General features: G+C 32.7%; 1 protein-coding gene across 1 annotated transcript in view; it reads right to left on the reverse strand.

The window, feature by feature from the left end:
* Positions 1-7,194: 7,194 nt before the first annotated feature.
* The window catches only part of LOC131842286 (organic cation transporter protein-like), a 36,248-nt gene continuing 23,668 nt past the window's right edge, over positions 7,195-19,774 (reverse strand). The window contains exons 3-12 of the mRNA XM_059190822.1: positions 16,318-16,510; positions 15,561-15,690; positions 14,554-14,682; positions 13,999-14,191; positions 13,259-13,364; positions 12,282-12,532; positions 10,564-10,643; positions 9,025-9,200; positions 8,057-8,229; positions 7,195-7,405 (exon numbers count right to left, since the gene is read on the reverse strand). Of these exons, the coding sequence (XP_059046805.1) occupies positions 7,195-7,405; positions 8,057-8,229; positions 9,025-9,200; positions 10,564-10,643; positions 12,282-12,532; positions 13,259-13,364; positions 13,999-14,191; positions 14,554-14,682; positions 15,561-15,690; positions 16,318-16,510 (1,642 nt within the window). The remainder of the gene's footprint in view (positions 7,406-8,056; positions 8,230-9,024; positions 9,201-10,563; positions 10,644-12,281; positions 12,533-13,258; positions 13,365-13,998; positions 14,192-14,553; positions 14,683-15,560; positions 15,691-16,317; positions 16,511-19,774) is intronic.

A 19,774-nucleotide genomic window follows, 5' to 3' on the forward strand; every position in this document is an offset into this window, starting at 1 on the left:
CCGTCAATACAGTACAGTACAGTACGGATTGTTCAGTTTATTGGCGTCATTCCGTGTTAATTATCATCAATAAGAACTGATACCGCCGCGTGCTATTGACGCAATCATCAACAAAGTTGCCGGTTACTATGTGATCAATACAACAATGAGAGTTCATTTATTAACTTTAAATTTATTTACTCCTGTTACATGGTTTTAATAAAGATTATGTGCCTGCCTACACACGTCGGTTAAATAGAAAATTGGCAATATTCAACATGTATTTATTTTACAAGACAAGCATTTAAAGTTTTTTATTAATTTATTTAAATTATTTTTCCTTTAAAGTTTTATATTTACACAGAAGTATTATATATCATTTTAAAAGTATTTAGATAATGATTAAGATTAAGATAATGATTAATTATATAAAAGGTGGCAATTCTAGCTTCCAATTTTGAAAAATGACATTTTTATATTTAATCGACATTGTAACATTTCTGTCAACACTTGAGACCCTTCCATTAGTTTATGTCTCCACTAACATAGATTTAAGTTAAATATAAAATGAATGTACATTCTGACTCCGCGTCGAGTGTACGCATTACTAATAAGTCATGTAACACACTACCAATAAACTTACTAATGTACAATAAATAGTACATTTCACCAATATACTCATTAACATACTACAATAAACAATATATTATGTAGCGACACCTCATCACAACATATATAACAATACAGTGGTGAGGTGTTACCAACGGCGCTACAATTAATATAGTTCCTATTACAACATACATAATATATCAACAAACCCGTGGAAGGACTTATGGAGCGGCTGAAGGCCGGACGAACTACTGTGACCTCCTTCCAAGATGTCCCTCGCCTATGCATAGATCGATAACCGCCGGCCCATCTCTGCGGGTTCCCTGAGGAACCCACCACTAGAAGAGAGGACTCTTCTTCTCTGGGGAAGCCGCGCGGGTTACCTCGGCATAGGCCGCCGGAATTTCGTTCCCCGTTTGAATTAGACGAGGGATCGATCGGAGCAGATAAACACAGCTTCCAAAAGTAAGCTACGTAGCAGCTGAAATAGGTGAGAAACACCCTCCGATCGATCCCCCGACCAATTCAAACGGGGATCGATATTACGACGGCCTGAGCCGTAGTTCGAAGTTTCCCTAGTGGTGCCCTCAGACTAAAGTCGTATCTGTCAGGCGGAAGTTGGCCTTCAGCCGCACCATAAGTCCTTCCGCAGGTTTGGAATGCTATCTGCTCTCGCCCTCTATCGTCCGGTGAAGCTGTAAAGGCCAGCTGCGGCCATAAGTATTAGAGTAGTCCGAATAAAAAAAAACAAAAAAAAAGATGAGAAACTTATTATAGTTCTGTTCCTTTTCATGAATTACCCGAAGTAAATTAAAAAGTTAATTTATCGATGTAATTCATGCATTAAACATTTTTAGCGACTAAATAATGCTATTATTTATGTTTGTGTTCTGTAACAAGGCTGAAGAGCATTCAATAATCATTTTAGTATGAATAGTGGAACAAATATATCGATGCATAATACTTAGTCTGCATACGCATTAATACATTATTGTTCTATTGTTAGATCAATAGATGGCGTTGTTTTGTTTTATTTATACAAAGTTTCCTTATCGACGTCGTAAATTGTTAAATTGTAATAGAATTTTATGTAGGTAGGGTTGCCATCCGTCCGGGTTTCTCCGGATTTATCTTAGTTTAGAGGAGAGCGTCCAGTGTATATTCTATTTTCTTAGATACATTTAAATGTATCTAAGAAAACAGAATATTATACATTGATGATAAAAGATTACTACATTTAATTATAAGGTCTAAAAATGCACTGAGAAACCTGTTGATATGTCCGGGTTGTGGACTCTAAAATCCGGGGTTTTCATGCGTCTTGTCCCAGTTTCAAAATTTTAAAGATGGCAACCCTATATGTAGGTCACGTTCAGCAGTATACAATGTAAGATTGATCTAACTAAAGCCTCTGCTAATTATAGTTTGAGACGATGATGTCATTATTTAGTTATTACTGTAATAATGCGTAATACACACTTGTCTTGAATGACTTGTTGCTAAGTCAGAAATACGCTGGACTAATTGAAAAGTGCACGACAATACTACACTAGCAATTACTTTGACCGCAAGCATTTCTTTGTTTTATGTAATTGATTTTATATTGTTATAATTATTAATTGTAATTTAGTTTACAAATTACATTTTAATTTATCAATTGTAACTTAATTTATTAATTGTAATTTAAATTATTAATTGAAAATTATTAATTGCAAAATAATTTGTAATTTAATTTAATTTATCAATTGTAATTTATATTATTAATTGTAATTGATTAATTGGAATGGCAAAACAACTAACGCTCTCTGATGACAAATGATAACCATCGCCAATGTACATGAACAGTACTATGGACATCACGTTATCATGTGACGCCCATGACACCATTCCTGCGTATCCATTCCAGAGTAGTCTGATCTAATGGCTTAATATCCTGTAATTTAATCCAGCCTTATCGCAATCTTCAACTGAAACACTACATCTCGGAGACATTCAGTATAAAGCTATAATTTTAAATTATTGTTTTTGTATTTATTAATTTATTGTTATTTTAGTATTAATTATTCGATGTTATTTATTAAGTTTTAATTTGATTTTAATTGTAATTTATATAGACCATCCATACCATCGAATGTTAAAAAAATTTGAAATAAATTAATAGAAAGCGATACACCGCTTACAAGTTTTATTTTCAGAAACATGGCTTCAAATAAGTTTCTATGAAAAAATATTTATAAAACCAAATATGTTTTACTACATGACTAGTAACCATGAAAATAAAAATAATTAAAATATATTAGAAATACAAATGTCGTAAAGTACAAAACACAAGAAAACTCAGTAATTATTGCATGTATCACATTTATTAATCAATCTTTATCACAGAATTTCAGAAATGATCACAACGTTTACATAATCAGCACACATAGATGGCAACATAAAAAAATACTGGTATACACCTTAAATTTAAATTATTTAATCATTTTTACACAAACTTTCAAATTGTTTATTAATTTACACACATTCATAAATTACAATTACAATTTCGTCATTTTGTATTTATTATAGTAAAACTTAAGTATTAAAATAACTTACTATCACTACAATAATTCTAATATCTAATAATAATAATATCTCAGAACAATACTCACAGGGCCATCTAATCCCACGCTAAGCAGAACTAGTCTTGTGGGTACTAGACAGCTTATATAAACATATAGAAACATTATTTTTGTAAATACATATATAATATACATGATAAACATTCAGACCGATACAAACAATTATACACATAAATACAAATGTTTGTACTGTGCTAGGAAAATCGGTCATTGATATTAATTTCAGATTGCGCCACAACACTATTTAAGAATCGTAAAAAGCACATATCTTAGAGACAAATTTGACAGTAGTACCTATGTAGCCATAAGTTAATTAATATATAATATTATATATAGAAAATATGGAAATAAATCTATAGAAAATAAAATTACATTATAGATAAAGCATAAATTCTAATTTTTGTTTGTTGAACAAGATTAGAATACAATAATTACAAATGAAACAATAAAATATTAATAATAATAATTTATACTCAAAATTCAAATATAAGTATAAATTTATTTTCTTAATAAATTTATATTTATATTTGAATCGTTTTATATATTGTTAATTATCTTTTTTTTTAACATTTTTTCACTATTTTTTCACAAAAATATAATAAAAATTGTTTCGTTTTATTATATTTTTGTGGCAAGAATATTTTATTAATAAATTTATACTTACATTTGAATCTTTGAAATGTTTTATATATTTTTAATTACCTTTTTTTTAACATATTTTCACTTATTTCGGAATAATGTCATGGCTAGGGCATTATTTCGTTTTATTATATTCTTGTGGCAAGGTTTAATAATTAAATTTATATATTTTTAAATATCTTTTTTGAAACATATATTCATTATTTAAACATATACATTAATGTCATGGCTAAGGCGTTATTTTGCTTTATAAACACAATCATTTTGGCAATTCGATTATAATTTTAGTTAGAGTTATATTCAACAATAAGTACTTAATTATTTTGATGTCTCATACATCTACAAATTCTATATGCTATATATGTACAAGTATCAAAATTATAGGAAATGTAGTTTTTGTACTATTATTAAGGAACTAGCTGACTCGTGCAACTTTGTTTGCATGTTTCATGCAGACAAAGTAGCTAGACATTTATCATTACATATCACCCAATTTACATAATATAAAATACATGTGTTATTTTGATGTCTAAGCTATATATTACTGTAAAGTTTTATCAAAATCCGTTTAGTAGTTTTACGTGAAAGAGTAACATTCATCGATCCATACTTACAAACATTCGTGTTTATAATATAAGATATATGTTTACTTACATAGATATATCTTTAAAATGTACATAAATTTATGTTTATTTCATCTTTGAAATGAGAGTCGCGAAAATTGTATTTAATTTAGATTTTAAAGATATTATTACGAGATTCAATATTATATAGATAACTAGAGTTCATACTTCATTTTATATTCAGTGAAATTCATACGGCTTCGCAAGTATGAATTTCATTTTTTTTAATTTCTCGGCTTGTTCTATACTATAACACGCATGTATTATACATATAAACCTTCCTCTTGAATCTTCCTCATTAATTATATATTTTAAATCAACTGTCAATTAAAATTTATTATCACGCTTATATATTTACACAAGTAAAAAAATTACATCTCTCATCATCACAAATTACATCTCATCAGAATTGATTATTTTATTTTAATACAAAGGGATTTTTCGAAGATGACTATTGCATGATCCAGTGACTTTTGTGTGACTTTTGAAGATACCTTCCTACAAAATGATTAATTTAATTTCATTAGAATGGTATATAATATTTGATGATTCGCTACATCATTTAACGACGCAAACTAATAAAGATTACGTAAGAGATATCTTACTTTGTAATCTATCAAACAGACATTACAAGCATTAAGTGCGGAATGTTTTTAAGACATATAAAACACAAACATAAAATATGAAGAATGAAGAAATGCTATAAGGCAAGTTATAAAAAAAAAACATGTGACTACTTACAAGAAAGAAGAAATAATACTATAAGAAAATTAGAGAAGACAAAAAAAATCTAGAAAAATATTAGATAAATTATATATTAGTTGTATAAAAATCTTTCTCTGCACCACTCATGGTTGCCTGGTAGATAACGCCACATGGTATTAAGTCCGACATATGTACAAATTGTTTTTGTGTATTAAAATTAAATAAATAAAAAATAACGTAAAACAGAAAGTAGAGACTACTGCAAAAATAATGATCTTTCGTAAAATATGGTATAGGCAGGGTTAAATTGACCAAAATTTGACCTTGCCTTTATTTATTTAACTTTAATGCACAAAAACAATGTGTACATATGACGGACTTAATACCAAGTACAATAAAATAATTAATGCACTAAAAAAATTGATACAGTAGAGAATAAATACAGACGTAACTAGTGCATACTGCACTGCTATTAATATATGCATAAAATCAACCTTAACCTATAAAAGTATTCTGTACCAATAAAATATTTAACCCTTAGTTCAAATACTCTATTGACATGAATTACTGCATCGATATAGCGATATAGCGTGTCTATAAAGTCATAAATAACTCGATATAATTTCAAATACTAATGAAAACCTTTTTCAATTGTAGGTATACTAGACTTTTCACGCGGATTTACCTGCGCTAAACATATCCTGAGCACTGTCATAGATAAAATTTCTTCCTTCCTCCCTCTTGGTCAAATTTGGTAAAATCATCCCCCGCAAGATTTAGTTATCCAATATATTTAAGATATTTATTAGGAACTGTATAATATAATCGACATACATACATTTTAAATGAAATTACTGATAAACTATTTTCAAGAGACTTTGTGAGACTTTGTTGTCCCTTTTTGAGACTATTTAAATTTGTTTATATTTTGAGAGAGTTTCCTAAATACTCTCTAATCGTAGTTATTTGTTGCTAATCTCTTATCTATCTATCACTTTTAGTACTATGTAATTTAAATTGTTTTTATTCAAGATTATGTTTGAGATAAATTTTGATTTTGTAATATTCTGTTGTATAACAGTCACATTTTTGAATTTAATTTGAATTCAAAGTTCTAATTAAATTAAATGTCACACTAACTTCTAATATCTCAACTTGTCAATCTCTCATGCTTCTATCATTTTAGTAACAATTTCATACAAAATATTATATTTACAGGATTATTTGTGTGATTCTGTTGGATACCAATCAAATTACAATAATAATAATTTTGAATGCAAGTTTTAAATTAGAGAAAATGTCGTTCTAGCTTCTAATGCCTAAACTTGTCAATCTCTTATGCCTCTATCATTTTTGTCAACAATTTAATTAAAATATTTCTCACGATCACCCATTTCATGAGATGTTGGAATCTATAAAATTTTGAAATTTATTTGCAATTCAAAATAAGTTTTAATTAAAATAAATGTCATTTAACTTCTAATATACAAACTTGTCAATCTTTGAAACCTTCATCATTTTTGTTAACCATGGAAATATCAGGATTACGTTACATTAAAAATTTTGTGTGACTCGGCTGGATATCATTCAAATTTTGAGACTTCGATCTTGTATCTCTCAATCCACTATCAAATTAAAAAGTTTTACACTCTTAATCTAGTCAATCTCTCATACCTCTATCATCTATGCTACCAATTCAGTTGGAATAGTCCTTATAATTATAAATTAAATTAGAGATTTCTTTCCATTTTGTAGTTACAAATCTAAATTTTGAAACGGCACAAAAATCTTTATTTCTAACATATAAAATTGTGAATACCAATTTTACTAACAATTTAATTGGGATTCCTCCTCGAGTACAAATTATATTTAGTGAGATTTGGTCGAATAGCATGCACATTTTGAGACAATTAAAAGTTTTTTACATCCAAACTTCTAATATCTAAATTTATCTGCAATCTCTCAATTTGCTGTCAATTTAATTGAACGATTATCCATAAAATTACTTTTCAAAATATTCAAACCATATTTTCTTTCCTTTCCTTACTGGTTTCTCTTTTATTGGATCCAGTTTTAGTCTTGACCGAAGCTCGAATCGAGGCCCTTATGGACGCTCTGGAACCTATAGTACTGGGTAGTGCTCTGACGAAGTTGTCAGGTTCATTGCGACTGCTAACTGAATGACGCTTCACGTAACGTCCAGGATTGTCGTCATCTTCTACTCTTTTTCTGGAAATTTTATAATAATATTTTATTGACAGCCTCAGTAGTCTAACGGTTTAGCACATTACTTTACTTCCGATGGTCGTGGGTTCGATTCCTCGCACGGTACAAATATTATGGGTATAATTGTTTATATCGATCTGGGTGTCTTTTGTCGTGGGTTCGATTTCTCTCACGGTATAAATATTATGGGTATAATTGTTTATATCGATCTGGGTGTCTTTTATAAAAATGATAATCTTTATTTACTTCTCGCAAGGAAACTTACAAGATACACATACATTTAAACTGGAGTTTGAACTAGGTCGCAACCTGTACTATAGATCTCTAAGCTCTTTCCAGAACCTTCCAGTATAATATTGTACGTCTTAAAAAAATATTAAAAGATCTGTTTTGTGAAGTAAAGTTATACCTACAATTTTTAGTTTGAAGTGTGGAGTATATGATAGTCAGTCTTCGTGTGTGTGTGACTGTGTGTGTGTGTGATTGTGTGTGTGTATGTGTGTATGTGAGTGTGTGTATAATACCTTGAGTTTTCTATTTTTATTATGTATGTATTTACAAAAATATCTAATTATAAACGCAGCTATTAGATTGTTTAATTTCCAGTTACTTAAAAAAAATTGAAAGTGTTTTTAATAAGATAATATGACTTACTTAGGGAAGCAGGGCATGTCCCAAAACCTTTGGTCCTTGCCGAAGTTCTCTCCATCTTGCAGAGTCTGCGGCATCTCCGTGTCCATGGTCTCGGGCAGAAACAGGCACAGAAGACCTCCGATTATACCCAAAATGCCAAGAATAAGGAGAGGAAGATCTTGAGAAATGTTGGCCTGAAAAAAATTTTTTTTTACATCACAAGGGACAAGCTCGCTCGTGGTTCACTTGAAATAAATTTGTTGTTATTACGGCCAATTAAAGGCGTAAATAAATAAAGTTAATAAAATAAAAAAAAATTGCCTTTGGTAATTTTTTTTTATTTTAATAATAATACAATTAAAAGTTATTTTTTATTATAAATACTAACACACAGTTCTGCAAAATGAACACACACACACACACACACACACACACACACACACACACATATATTCATACATACACACTCTCATTCACACCAATGCTCACCTTTTCGATTATACATCCACAAATTTATTCCCTAAACACAAGTCCTATAGCTATTAATACAAAGGGTAAACATGTAAAATGAACACACACACAATAATAAGTCACTCTAGTCTCTACAATACAGGCCTGCGAGCCTAGTGTAGAACTACAGTAAATTAAAATGTAAATGTGTATCATGAATAAATATTATTATTATCATTCTTTATTTTTTCTCAGCTTTTGCTGGTTTTCTCCACACTTACGGGCCGAAACCAAGTAAGTGGAGAGTGTGTGTATGTGTGTGTGCGCGTGTATGTATGCGTGAGTGTGTGTGTAGTTATTGTGTGCCTGATGTGACTGGTGTTATATCATTATTATTATTATTATTATTATTACATATATATATATTTATTATATCTCCCTTTTTACGGGGGTAATATATTCAAACACGCGGGCCTTAGCCGAGCATGGATGAGTTATGTGATGAAGATAGATTATTATTATTATTATTAAATACTAACGAGATAAACGACGAATGGTGCTACAATAGAGGCGACGTAGCCCATTATATGTATGAGGGCGACGCCCTGCGCCCTCACCACGGTCGGCAGCAACTCCGCCGCATACTGCAGCCCGATGTTGTACGATATGTTCACGGCGAACCGGCCGAGGATGGCTAGAGATGCTGACGGACCACCTGTTAAAATATTAAAATAAAAGGTATATATATATATAATATTATAATTTATAATAATATTAATATATAATATATCTTATTAATATTCTAAACGCAAAAGTTTGTAAGTATGAATGGATGTTTGTTACTCTTTCACGCAAAAACTACTGTTCGTGTTTTGATGAAACTTTACAGTAATATAGCTTGTACATCGGAATAGGCTATAAATTTCACGCGGGTCATATCGCAGGTATAGTTAAGTAATAAATAAATAACCTGGACAATTATTACAGCACCATCTAGTCCCACGGTAAGCAGAGCTGGTGTTATGGGTACTAGACAACTGGGACATGGCAATTTACCACGATGGTTTCCAAGGGGACCAAGAACCAATTAGTTCTTAGTTGGCAGTAAATTTCTTTTTTTTTCTTTTCTAATATACACAGAAAACTGCCAGATCATTACAAACAGTTCTACGCTTGGTTACGAATGTTTGTATCGTGCATATAATCGAATCGAAATTGATCGAATTTTTATAGAAAAACTTTAAATCCATAGCACTGACAATATTATCTGATTACACTAATAATGAGTGCGTAGCGATTTCTATGTTGATTATCGCATGCCTCTTACTTGTTATACTGAATTATTTATATAAATAAACATCTATTAAAAAGAGCAACACACAAGTTTCTTGCTCGTTCTTCTTGTGATGAATCTGCATTCCGAATGAGTGGTAGAATCAAAATATGACTATTCAAAAGTGCTTGTAATGAGTTTATTTGAATAAAGATTATTTCTATTTCTAATCTGCGACCGTCGTAAGGATGGCGGTGGACAAAACCGCTAGACTACCGAGACTTGACTTTCCACCAAATTATTTATGTATTATGAATGGTAAATTCCTTTATAATGGTGAATATAAGGATAGTAATAAGAGTTGTGCGGGGTGAAGGGGGTTGTTACTGGAGCGGGAACACAACTAATATTTTAATAAAATCCAAATATTAGTAAAAATGTATATTATTCCCAAAAGGGCTCACAGCGAGAAGAAAACAAAACAATATATAATATAGAATAGTCAAAAGTGACGTATAAAAATATAGATATAAAAATATAAAGTTTATAAAAAGAATGATAGACAAGCTGCCAGCAACAGGGGTTGTTGGTAATGTGGATTAATAACCCCATTGCTAACAATGTCCCTTGTCAGGTTGACCTCCACGCGGTTACTGCTGGAAAACATCAGTTTAAATTCCTGGTGAATTTGCCACTAAGGGCTAACTGGCCTGACCTTATACTATCATCCTCCACTGGTGCCCCGCCAGCGTAAACCGTTAGGTGCATCATTTCAGAAAAAAAAGTTGTGTTGGATATCACTGACCTACAGGGACAGCAGTCGCCAGCAGACTGAAGATACCACTAATTACCATAGATCCACAAGCCAACCATCTTCTGCCCCATCTGAGAACAACATATTGGTAATTATTTCACCATAATTTTCACGTGCATTATTTTTTTTATTGAGTTGTTTGGGCTATTCTCAGGTGCCTGTAGCACCTGTAGCACTGCGACCTGCATAGATCTATTGTGCTCGTCCTTTTTCAGGGTTCGCTACTTAGACCCGTCAGGGACAAGCATTGAAGGATATTCTTAGGAGCGATGGTTTTTATCTCCTCGGGAAAGAGTGTAAACTTTCCTAAGGAGATATTTCGTTTATGCATGAGTGGGCTACAACCACATAGGATGTGTACGCCACTACGTTTCCTCTTCAGTTTGGCAGAATCTGCAGATTTTTGTTGTGATTATATAGGCCTAGTTCTGCCATATGTTTGTTTAATTTGCAGTGTCCTGTGAGGGCCCTAGTCATCATGCATATGTTGTTTTTACTCAATAGCAGTAGTCTATTGGAGTATTTGTTCGAGGAGCCCGAGTTTTTGTTCACGTGCACTACCTAATAGAACTATATTATGTAATTGGAATAGCAGAAGAATAAGTTGAGTAAATATTAATGTATAATTAGGATATTACAGGTAACAAGGTATCAGGTGTAATAAGTAGTATATAAGAAAGAAAAAATAATCATTACATAGTATAAACTAAAGTCGCTGTCGCTGTCTGTCCGTCTCTATGTATGCTTAAATCTTTAAAACGCAACGGAATTTGACGCATTTTTTTAAAATAAGGGATGGGAAGCCGGGGCGAATAGCTAGTAAATAAATAAAAAAAAGGAATACACATGCAGGATGACAATAATAAGACATAGACCAAAAGGATGTCGCCACAAAGGAAGTGACAGATATTACTTTAACCATAAAAAAATAGCAAAGAATCTGACGGTAAGTGGTAACTGTCATATACATGTGATACCCTTGATAGCTCACATGCGTTGCCATTCTGGACGACTAAGTCTTGCACTGTAATATTACTACCATAGCTCACCCTACAACCGACTCACATGTTACAAAGTAAGCAAGATGTTAATGGATAATTATAATATTCATAGGCTATAAGAGCAAAAACAAATTGCTTTGGTGATGATGACTAGTCATCCGCATCCTAAGGGGATGAAGGTGCCTTTGCCCCGGCATCGATTCCGGGTCAACAACTTTTTATATATATATATATATATATATATAACGCCACTGTTATGCTAGCATGATACAGTATTTATGGCAACCCCAATCTACTTTCTTCCAATAGTGGCGACAACCGATATTTTTATTATTCCGTTAATAAAACATACATATATATATAAATTATAGATATAGTATTTAGTCAGGCAGACTTACAAGATTTATTTGATTTACGAATCGCAAAACGCTTTGTGGAATAATTCGTTAAAATAAGTAATTGGTTGTACCTATAAAAGCTTATAAAGACTACAAAAATAAGATAAAGAATGAGTTGTAAAATGAGAGGAGTTACAGTAGAAGAAGAGAGGCAAAAGAAGACTGCAAAGGTAATTTAAAGAATTGATTAAACGCCGAATATGCAGCGAATAAGGAGAATCCTTCTGGCTGCGCTTGTAAGGGTGCAAATATCACAGATTAAAGAAGTAGGTAAGTATCTACGTCATTGTTCTGTGGTTAAAATACTCACCTATCTAACACAGCAGTCAAGAACGTATCTGCAGGCAATTCCGTAGCCGATGCAATCGTGAAGGTTAAGAAGATGTCCAAACCCAAAGACCCAACATTCCTCACGTGGCCATCAAAGACCAATGAGATGGCCATCCATATGATGATGAGAAGAATTGCGTTCCGCCTCAACCGCGGAGTTTTGAAGAGATCCAGAACGGAATATGTTCTGCATTCTGCTTCTGAGTCTTTGATAGTTTTAAGGGAGGATTCCTGTTGAAAATAATAGGTTAAATTGATAAATGTAAAAAGTAGCACTAGTGCAATTAAATACCAATAAAAAATAACTTTTTGCCCTTATTAAAATTATTAATTTTGCAAGAGAATGTTTATATAATAAAGATATTTTTGCAAAAATTCGATTGAATGAAGTAATTATTTGTTTCTCCACAAATTTAAACATATGTATAAAACAGCAATCAACAATATTTTACTATAAAATTTGCAGGACCCTAAACAAGATCGAAGATCTGTATTGGTTAGGAATACCATCTCAGATATAATCTAAACAAGAAAAGAAATAAGATAATATAAATGGCAATCCAGTTCATCACCCATGGTGATAAAAGTTTATGTGATCGATTAGGTGTTATTTTGCGGAAGTCCATTTCATTAATGTATTTATATTATTTTATTTAATTCTGATATCATTAGCATGTGTGAGATCACAAATACTAAGTGCGGAAGTGACCAGTATTGACTGTTCAGCGATCAGACTATGACTCAATGTAGAACAGTCAACACTAGTCTCCCAAACTATATCCCAATTCACTAGACTACTAACAACCATTAAAAACAAATGTTAGTACCGTGCGAGGACTCGAACCCGCAAACATCTTAATCTAGGCGGTGATCTAAACCACTAAACCATTGAAGCCGTTAATAAATTTATTTAAATTAAATATCATCTCCTCTAAACCTCAAGTGCACAGTACATACCGCAAACTCGCTTAGCACCTTCTCAGGAATTTTGGTCTTGTTTATTCTTTCAAACTTTTTCATGATAGTAAGCGCCTTGTCGATCTTGCCTTGTGATACTAACCATCTGAAACATAAAATATATATTTATATATATTAATAATGATTTCATATACTAAATAACGAGCACAGAATCGCGTAGAATGGAGAGAGACGAAGAGATAATAATAATAATGTTAGTCAAATCACACAGCGCCATCTAGTTCTAAGCTAAGCAGAGCTTGTGTTATGGCTAAGTATTAGAAAACTCATACAAACAAACAGATATTTTTTTAAAACATACATAATACACATAGATAACACCCAGAATAATACAAACAATCATACACATGAATCTTTGCCCCCGTGCGAAAAATCGACCCGCGATCATCGGAAAGTAATGCGGTATGTTAAACTGCTAAACCACTGTGGTCATCTAAATAATATTTAAATAAGAGGTCGCAAGCCAAAACGTTGGACGGCAGTGGTAGATAGCCTGGAACCACCCAGACCAATATAAACATACTCATGAATACAAATGTTTGTACATTACGAGGAATCGAACCATTGACCATTTAATCTAAAACGGTGTACTAAATCGCTAGACAACTGGATATTGTGAATGAGGGACTGAATATAGAAATATACTATTTTTTTATTAATATCTAGGAGCTTAATTAGTTGATGTCACAATTATGACGATAACCAAACTTTGAACTCACCTAGCGCTCTCTGGTACGAGCCAAGGGGTCGCCGCAGCCAATATGAATGGTAGACTGGTGCCAATGGCAAACCTTCTCCAATCATCAGCCCATAATGCTATCCAAGGCAGCAGGGATGCGGCCAGCGTGAAGAATAACGCTATTGACATGTTTGCTACGAATGTACGCCATTTGGGGCCGACGTATTCCAGTACTGGAAATTAAAAATAGACTTTGAGATAGCAATTTGATGGCAGAGTCCGTACGTAGGCAGATTTTGTAGGTCATCAGCGTTTGGTACGTTTTTACGAAGTTCCTCTCTTTAAAATAAGTAGTACCAAATGCTATATACCAAACAGAAAGAAAAGTCTTTTGTAAAAGTTTTTTTTATATATCACATATAGTCATTGAATAGAGTTCGGATATAGCTTGGAAGCTTAGTTAATTATTTTTGGAATTAAACAAAATAATATATATCCATTAAATAATGATAGAGACTTCAGAAAAATAACAGGTAACGTGATAAAATTAATTTTGGTATTATAACTAAGAGAACAGTATGGTTATTATATATACCTAGGATATACATCATGGTGAAACAATTATCAAAAGCTAAGCCCACCAGAAATCGACACAACGCAAATGACCAGAAACTGTCACAGAACGCTGTACCAATACCAGCTGTGAAGCCGATCAGGTTTGTTCCTGGAAACAATAAGAAAAAAGAATATTTAAAGAAAGAAAATATGTTTAAAAAAGTACATTATGTTATATATTTGTTATAACTTTACATTTTTAAGTTGAAATGTATGAATACAAACTACCAAATAGCACTTTTTTGGTTGATGATAATGGAATGGTGCACCTGCCTGCTCGGCGGTTACTAACGGTTTACTCTGGCGGGGCAACAGTGGAAGATGATAGATGAATATGAGGTAAGGTCAGTCCATCATGAGAATCATGAGGTCAACTAGAAATGGTACTTTACTAATAATAGGGTCAACAGTCAAATTACTAAAAATTCCCTTCTCACCAACTAACTAGCAGTAATTCGTTAGAGGCAAAATGTTAATTACACTATCAACTGGTTGAGTAACTGAATACACCAATCACAGATAACCAGGTGATTATATATATAGACTATCGATTTTAACGTACAGTAACTATGTACAGTGGTTTGCGTTTCGAGTTCTGGGGTTCTTCAAACGGTGTCACATCTACTTTAGTTTTAGTTAGATACTAAAAATGTAATATATAATTATAAATGTAAATTATCTTAAAATTCATTTGGTTTTTATGCTTGCTTGTTGATATGACTGCCGTAATTTCCATGACCATGGTAGTAAAATGCCAAAACATCGCCAACTCAATAAAATTTTTGCCATCTATATCATCATCATCTACAGGAAAATTATGTTTATTTCAAGATCGAAATATATACTGAATTTAATATATACTATGTTGAAATTTGATCCAGTACTTATACTTATGATAGAAGATCGTGGAAGGTGGCAAGAGCTCTACCGACAAGAGCTCAGCTCTTAAATTATGAATTAATGAACTTATGCTTATATCAATCTTACCAACTAGAGCTGGTATTCTTCCATATTTATCTGCTATCCAACCAAACACCAGACCTCCAACTATGGCACCGCAGAAGAATATGGCCTGAGCTGTTGCTGGTAGGTTGTCCTTTTCGCACACCCAGTCCAGCTAAAAGTGTGAAAGAGAAAATAAATTTTAGAAGAGCATTCATCAAGGATGGATCGAATTATTTGGAAAGATAATGTAAGATATGAAGATGTTTTACTTAGGTTGAAAGACAAAAGGCAGATATTGAATACTTTAGAACACAGACGAGGAAAAATTTCAGGACATACGGAACGATGAATTTACGAAAATTATTATTGAGGGAAAAATAGAAGGAAAGAGGGGGAGGGGAAGATTAAGATACAGCTACATCAGGCAAATTAAGGAAAGAATTGGAGTGGTGTCGTATAAATATTTAAAGAGCATGATGAAAAATCTGGGAAAGTGGCAAGAACTTCACCAACGACGCTGTTGACATTTGACAATGACTGTCTACTCCAACTGGGTTAATAGTTATGAAATTAAATATTTTGACGACTTCGGTGGTTTAGCACGCCGCCTGACTTCCAATGGTCGCGGGTTCGATTTCCCACATAGTCCAAATATTTGCATTAACGAGTTAGTATGTAAAATAATATGTCTAAGATATACATTATCAGTTGTCTAGCACCAACAACAATCTACTTAACTCAGGACTAGATGACTGTATGAATTTATTATTATTTATGTATATCAAGTCATGATACTCACCTGAGATGCAATGGTATCATATGGGACATCACTTCTATTGTACTCCCAACCGTACGCACATGGGACCACAGACCATCCGTCGTCGGGTGTCGTTCTGCCCTGGGCTAGAGCGGCGGTCCAATCCGCCGAGTACATATTACATCTGTCGTGGGCGAACGGCCCATCTGATTTGGGAGGGATGGCCAGGGCCCGTCTGTAATTTCAAATACACTAGTTAGACTATAGGAGATAAAAACAAAGCTCCTAAGAATAGTACATATTACATCTGTCGTGAGAGAACGGGACGTCAGATTTGGAAGGGATGGCTAAGCCCGTCTGAAATTTCAAATAGACACGTTACAGACTATATAGGAGGAGATAAAAACCATAGCTCCTAAAACTAGTACATATTACATCTGTCGTTGGGGAACGGGACGTTAGATTTGGGGGGGATGGCTAGAGCCCATCTGAAATTTCAAATACACAAGTTACAGATTATGAAATTTCTAAAAATAGTACATATTACACAAGACGGGATTTATAGCCCACTGAAATTTCAAATACACAAGTTACAGACTATAGGAAATCAAAACCTTAGCTCCTAAAAATAGTACATATTACATCTGTCGTGGGGGAACGTGACGTTAGATTTGGAAGGGATGGCTAGAACCCGTCGGAAATTTCAAATACACAAGTTATAGACTATAGGAGATAAAAACCATAGCTCCTAAGAATAGTACATATTACATTTGTCGTAGGAGAATGGCCCGTCTGATTTGGGAGGGATGGCTAGAGCCCGTCGGAAATTTTATATACACAAATTACACACTATATACTGCAAATTAAACAAACACATGGCAAACCTACGCCTATGCACAACTAAAATCTGCAGATTATACCATACTGAAGAGGCAACGCCACTACACATCCTATGTGGTTGTAGCCCACTTATGCATAAACGAAATATCTCCTTTGGAAAGTTTACGCTCCTTCCCAAGGAGATAAAAACCATCACTGATAAGAATATCCTTCAATTCTTGTCCCTGACGTGTCTAAGTAGCGAACTCTGAAAAAAGGCGAGTACAATAGATCTACACGTACGTCTGTAATTTCAAATACACAATTTACAGACTATAAGCGATAAAAACCATAGCTCCTAAGAATAGTACATATTACATCCGTCGTGAGGGAACGGACGTTAGATTTGGGGGGGATGGCTAGAACCCGTCTGAAATTTCAAATACACAAGTTACAGACTATATGAGATAAAAACCATCGCTCCTAAGAATATTCTATGAAGGTATAATTATTATCCCTTGCAAGAAGTTCAGCTAAATGTATTTGCAACACATTTACAGAAGTTTTTTATATATATTTTTTTTATTATATAAATATGTGTATACTTATATACTAAATTTTAATGTAAACTGTTAATGTTTATAAACAGGTTTGACTTTTGTTTCATTGTGTGTTCTTAAGTGGTTGACTTGAAATACTATATTGAGAATGCTGTTTGTATATACCTGAATTACCACACACAGAGCTAAGCCCACCCTTGGTCACATTTTATTTATAATAATATTATATTTTATTATCGCCTGGCCCGACCTGATGATTCAGACCATTCATCTGAATCAGCTGTTTTCGTTTTGGCCAACCTGTCTCTTACACCCAGTATAATAATAGTAATAATCTCAGGATAATTCACACAGCACCATCTAGACTAAGGTTAAGCTTGCTAAAGCTTTATGGGTACTAGATAACTGATACAAACACATAGATATTTTTTTTCGTAAACACATTGATATTATACGTAGAAAACACCCAGACCAACAAAAACAATCATACTCATAATGTTTGTGTCGTGCGAGGAATCGAACTCGTGACCATCGGAAGTAGGCGGCATGTTAAACCGCTAAACCACCGAGGCCGTCATATATGGATATTATAATCAGTTATCTATCATTGAACTTCCTGCAACTGTCAAATATAATTTCCTACATGACGCGAAATGTACAGGAAGAGCCTTCAGTGTAGCTTTCATTATTAATAACTAGGGTACAGTTGATACCCCAAAGGTCATGTTTTGTCCTGAACCAAATCTAACCAAATTTATAATTAAAATAATATAATAAACATGGCGGCGATATTTCTCGTTCTTTGTCTACATTTACATGCATATTTATATTCATATGCATGTAGTAAAAAACGGTTATTTCAATATTACAAATTGACACTCCAATTTTATTTATATGTATAGATAAAACTATAGCAAAATGATATATTCCTATATGCCATTTTGCAATAGTTTGGTATTGTACTGTATACTATATTGTATACCGCGCGAATCTCGGCTTTCACGCGGGAAAGATCGGACGTGTCGAAAGATCAGCTAATTATTGCAATATGGGAACCAATACAATACCAAACTATTGCAAAATAGCATATAGGAATATATCATTTTGCTATAGTTTTATCTATACATATAAATAAAATTGGAGTGTCAGTTTGTAACATTAAAATAACCGTTTTTTACTACATGCATATGAATATAAATACGGTACCGATTTTGACGAACTTTTTTTTGACAGGTAGCTGATATAAGAAGTTACTTTTATTTTAGAAAAATAAAGTTAAATTCCACGCAGACGTAGTCGCGGGACAGCTAGTTTAGAATGTATGTATATTGCAGTTCATTTGTATCCTGCCTTCTTGGTGCAATATAAACAGTGTTGTTTAATTTGATTTAATTATAAAACTAAATTTATAAATTATATTAATTACAATATCAATATAAAGAATAGTCGTATATTAATAAACAATAATTTATTATATGATTCTTCCAGTATAACTTTATAAATTATTTTCAAAATTTTGTGAATTTTGTTTATGCATATCATTCTATTTATTTTCATACACAAATAATAGATATAAAAGAAAAAAAACAACAATTTACACACATTAATACAGAGTAGATGTGGATCACAATTCAGCATAATGCATGGTAACATAGATAACACATAACTTAATAAAAAATAAAAAAGAGATAGTCTGAGCTGATATTATCTACTTGAGTCCATAAAAAAATATCTTAAATACATCATCTATTTTTTTTTGGTTCAATTTTTCCTATCTCAGGGAATGGCAAAAGGACTCAGCCTATACAGCCATTGTCTTCGGTAGCATCGTCTAACGATCACTTTCCCGCCAAAACATCCGTCAAAAGTTTGACAGTTGCTGTCATCGATCTGATATTTGTCGGATACAGATAAAAAATATTCATCCACAATTTATAATCGTCTGGCGACCTCAAAACAAAGGTCGAGTGCACAATAGCAAAAGGTTGTTGAATTTCGTGCAATACAGCCAGGGTCGTATCTAATCGAGCATTTAATTTGCCGGTATTACGTGGTAGTTCCGTATACTTTTTATGGCGAATATTAGTTTATTTCATCAGGTAGTGCCTAACGTTTCCTGT

This window comes from Achroia grisella, unplaced genomic scaffold (assembly GCF_030625045.1).
Source record: "Achroia grisella isolate CSIRO2021 unplaced genomic scaffold, CSIRO_AGI_Agris_v1 utg2156, whole genome shotgun sequence".
NCBI lineage: Eukaryota > Metazoa > Arthropoda > Insecta > Lepidoptera > Pyralidae > Achroia > Achroia grisella.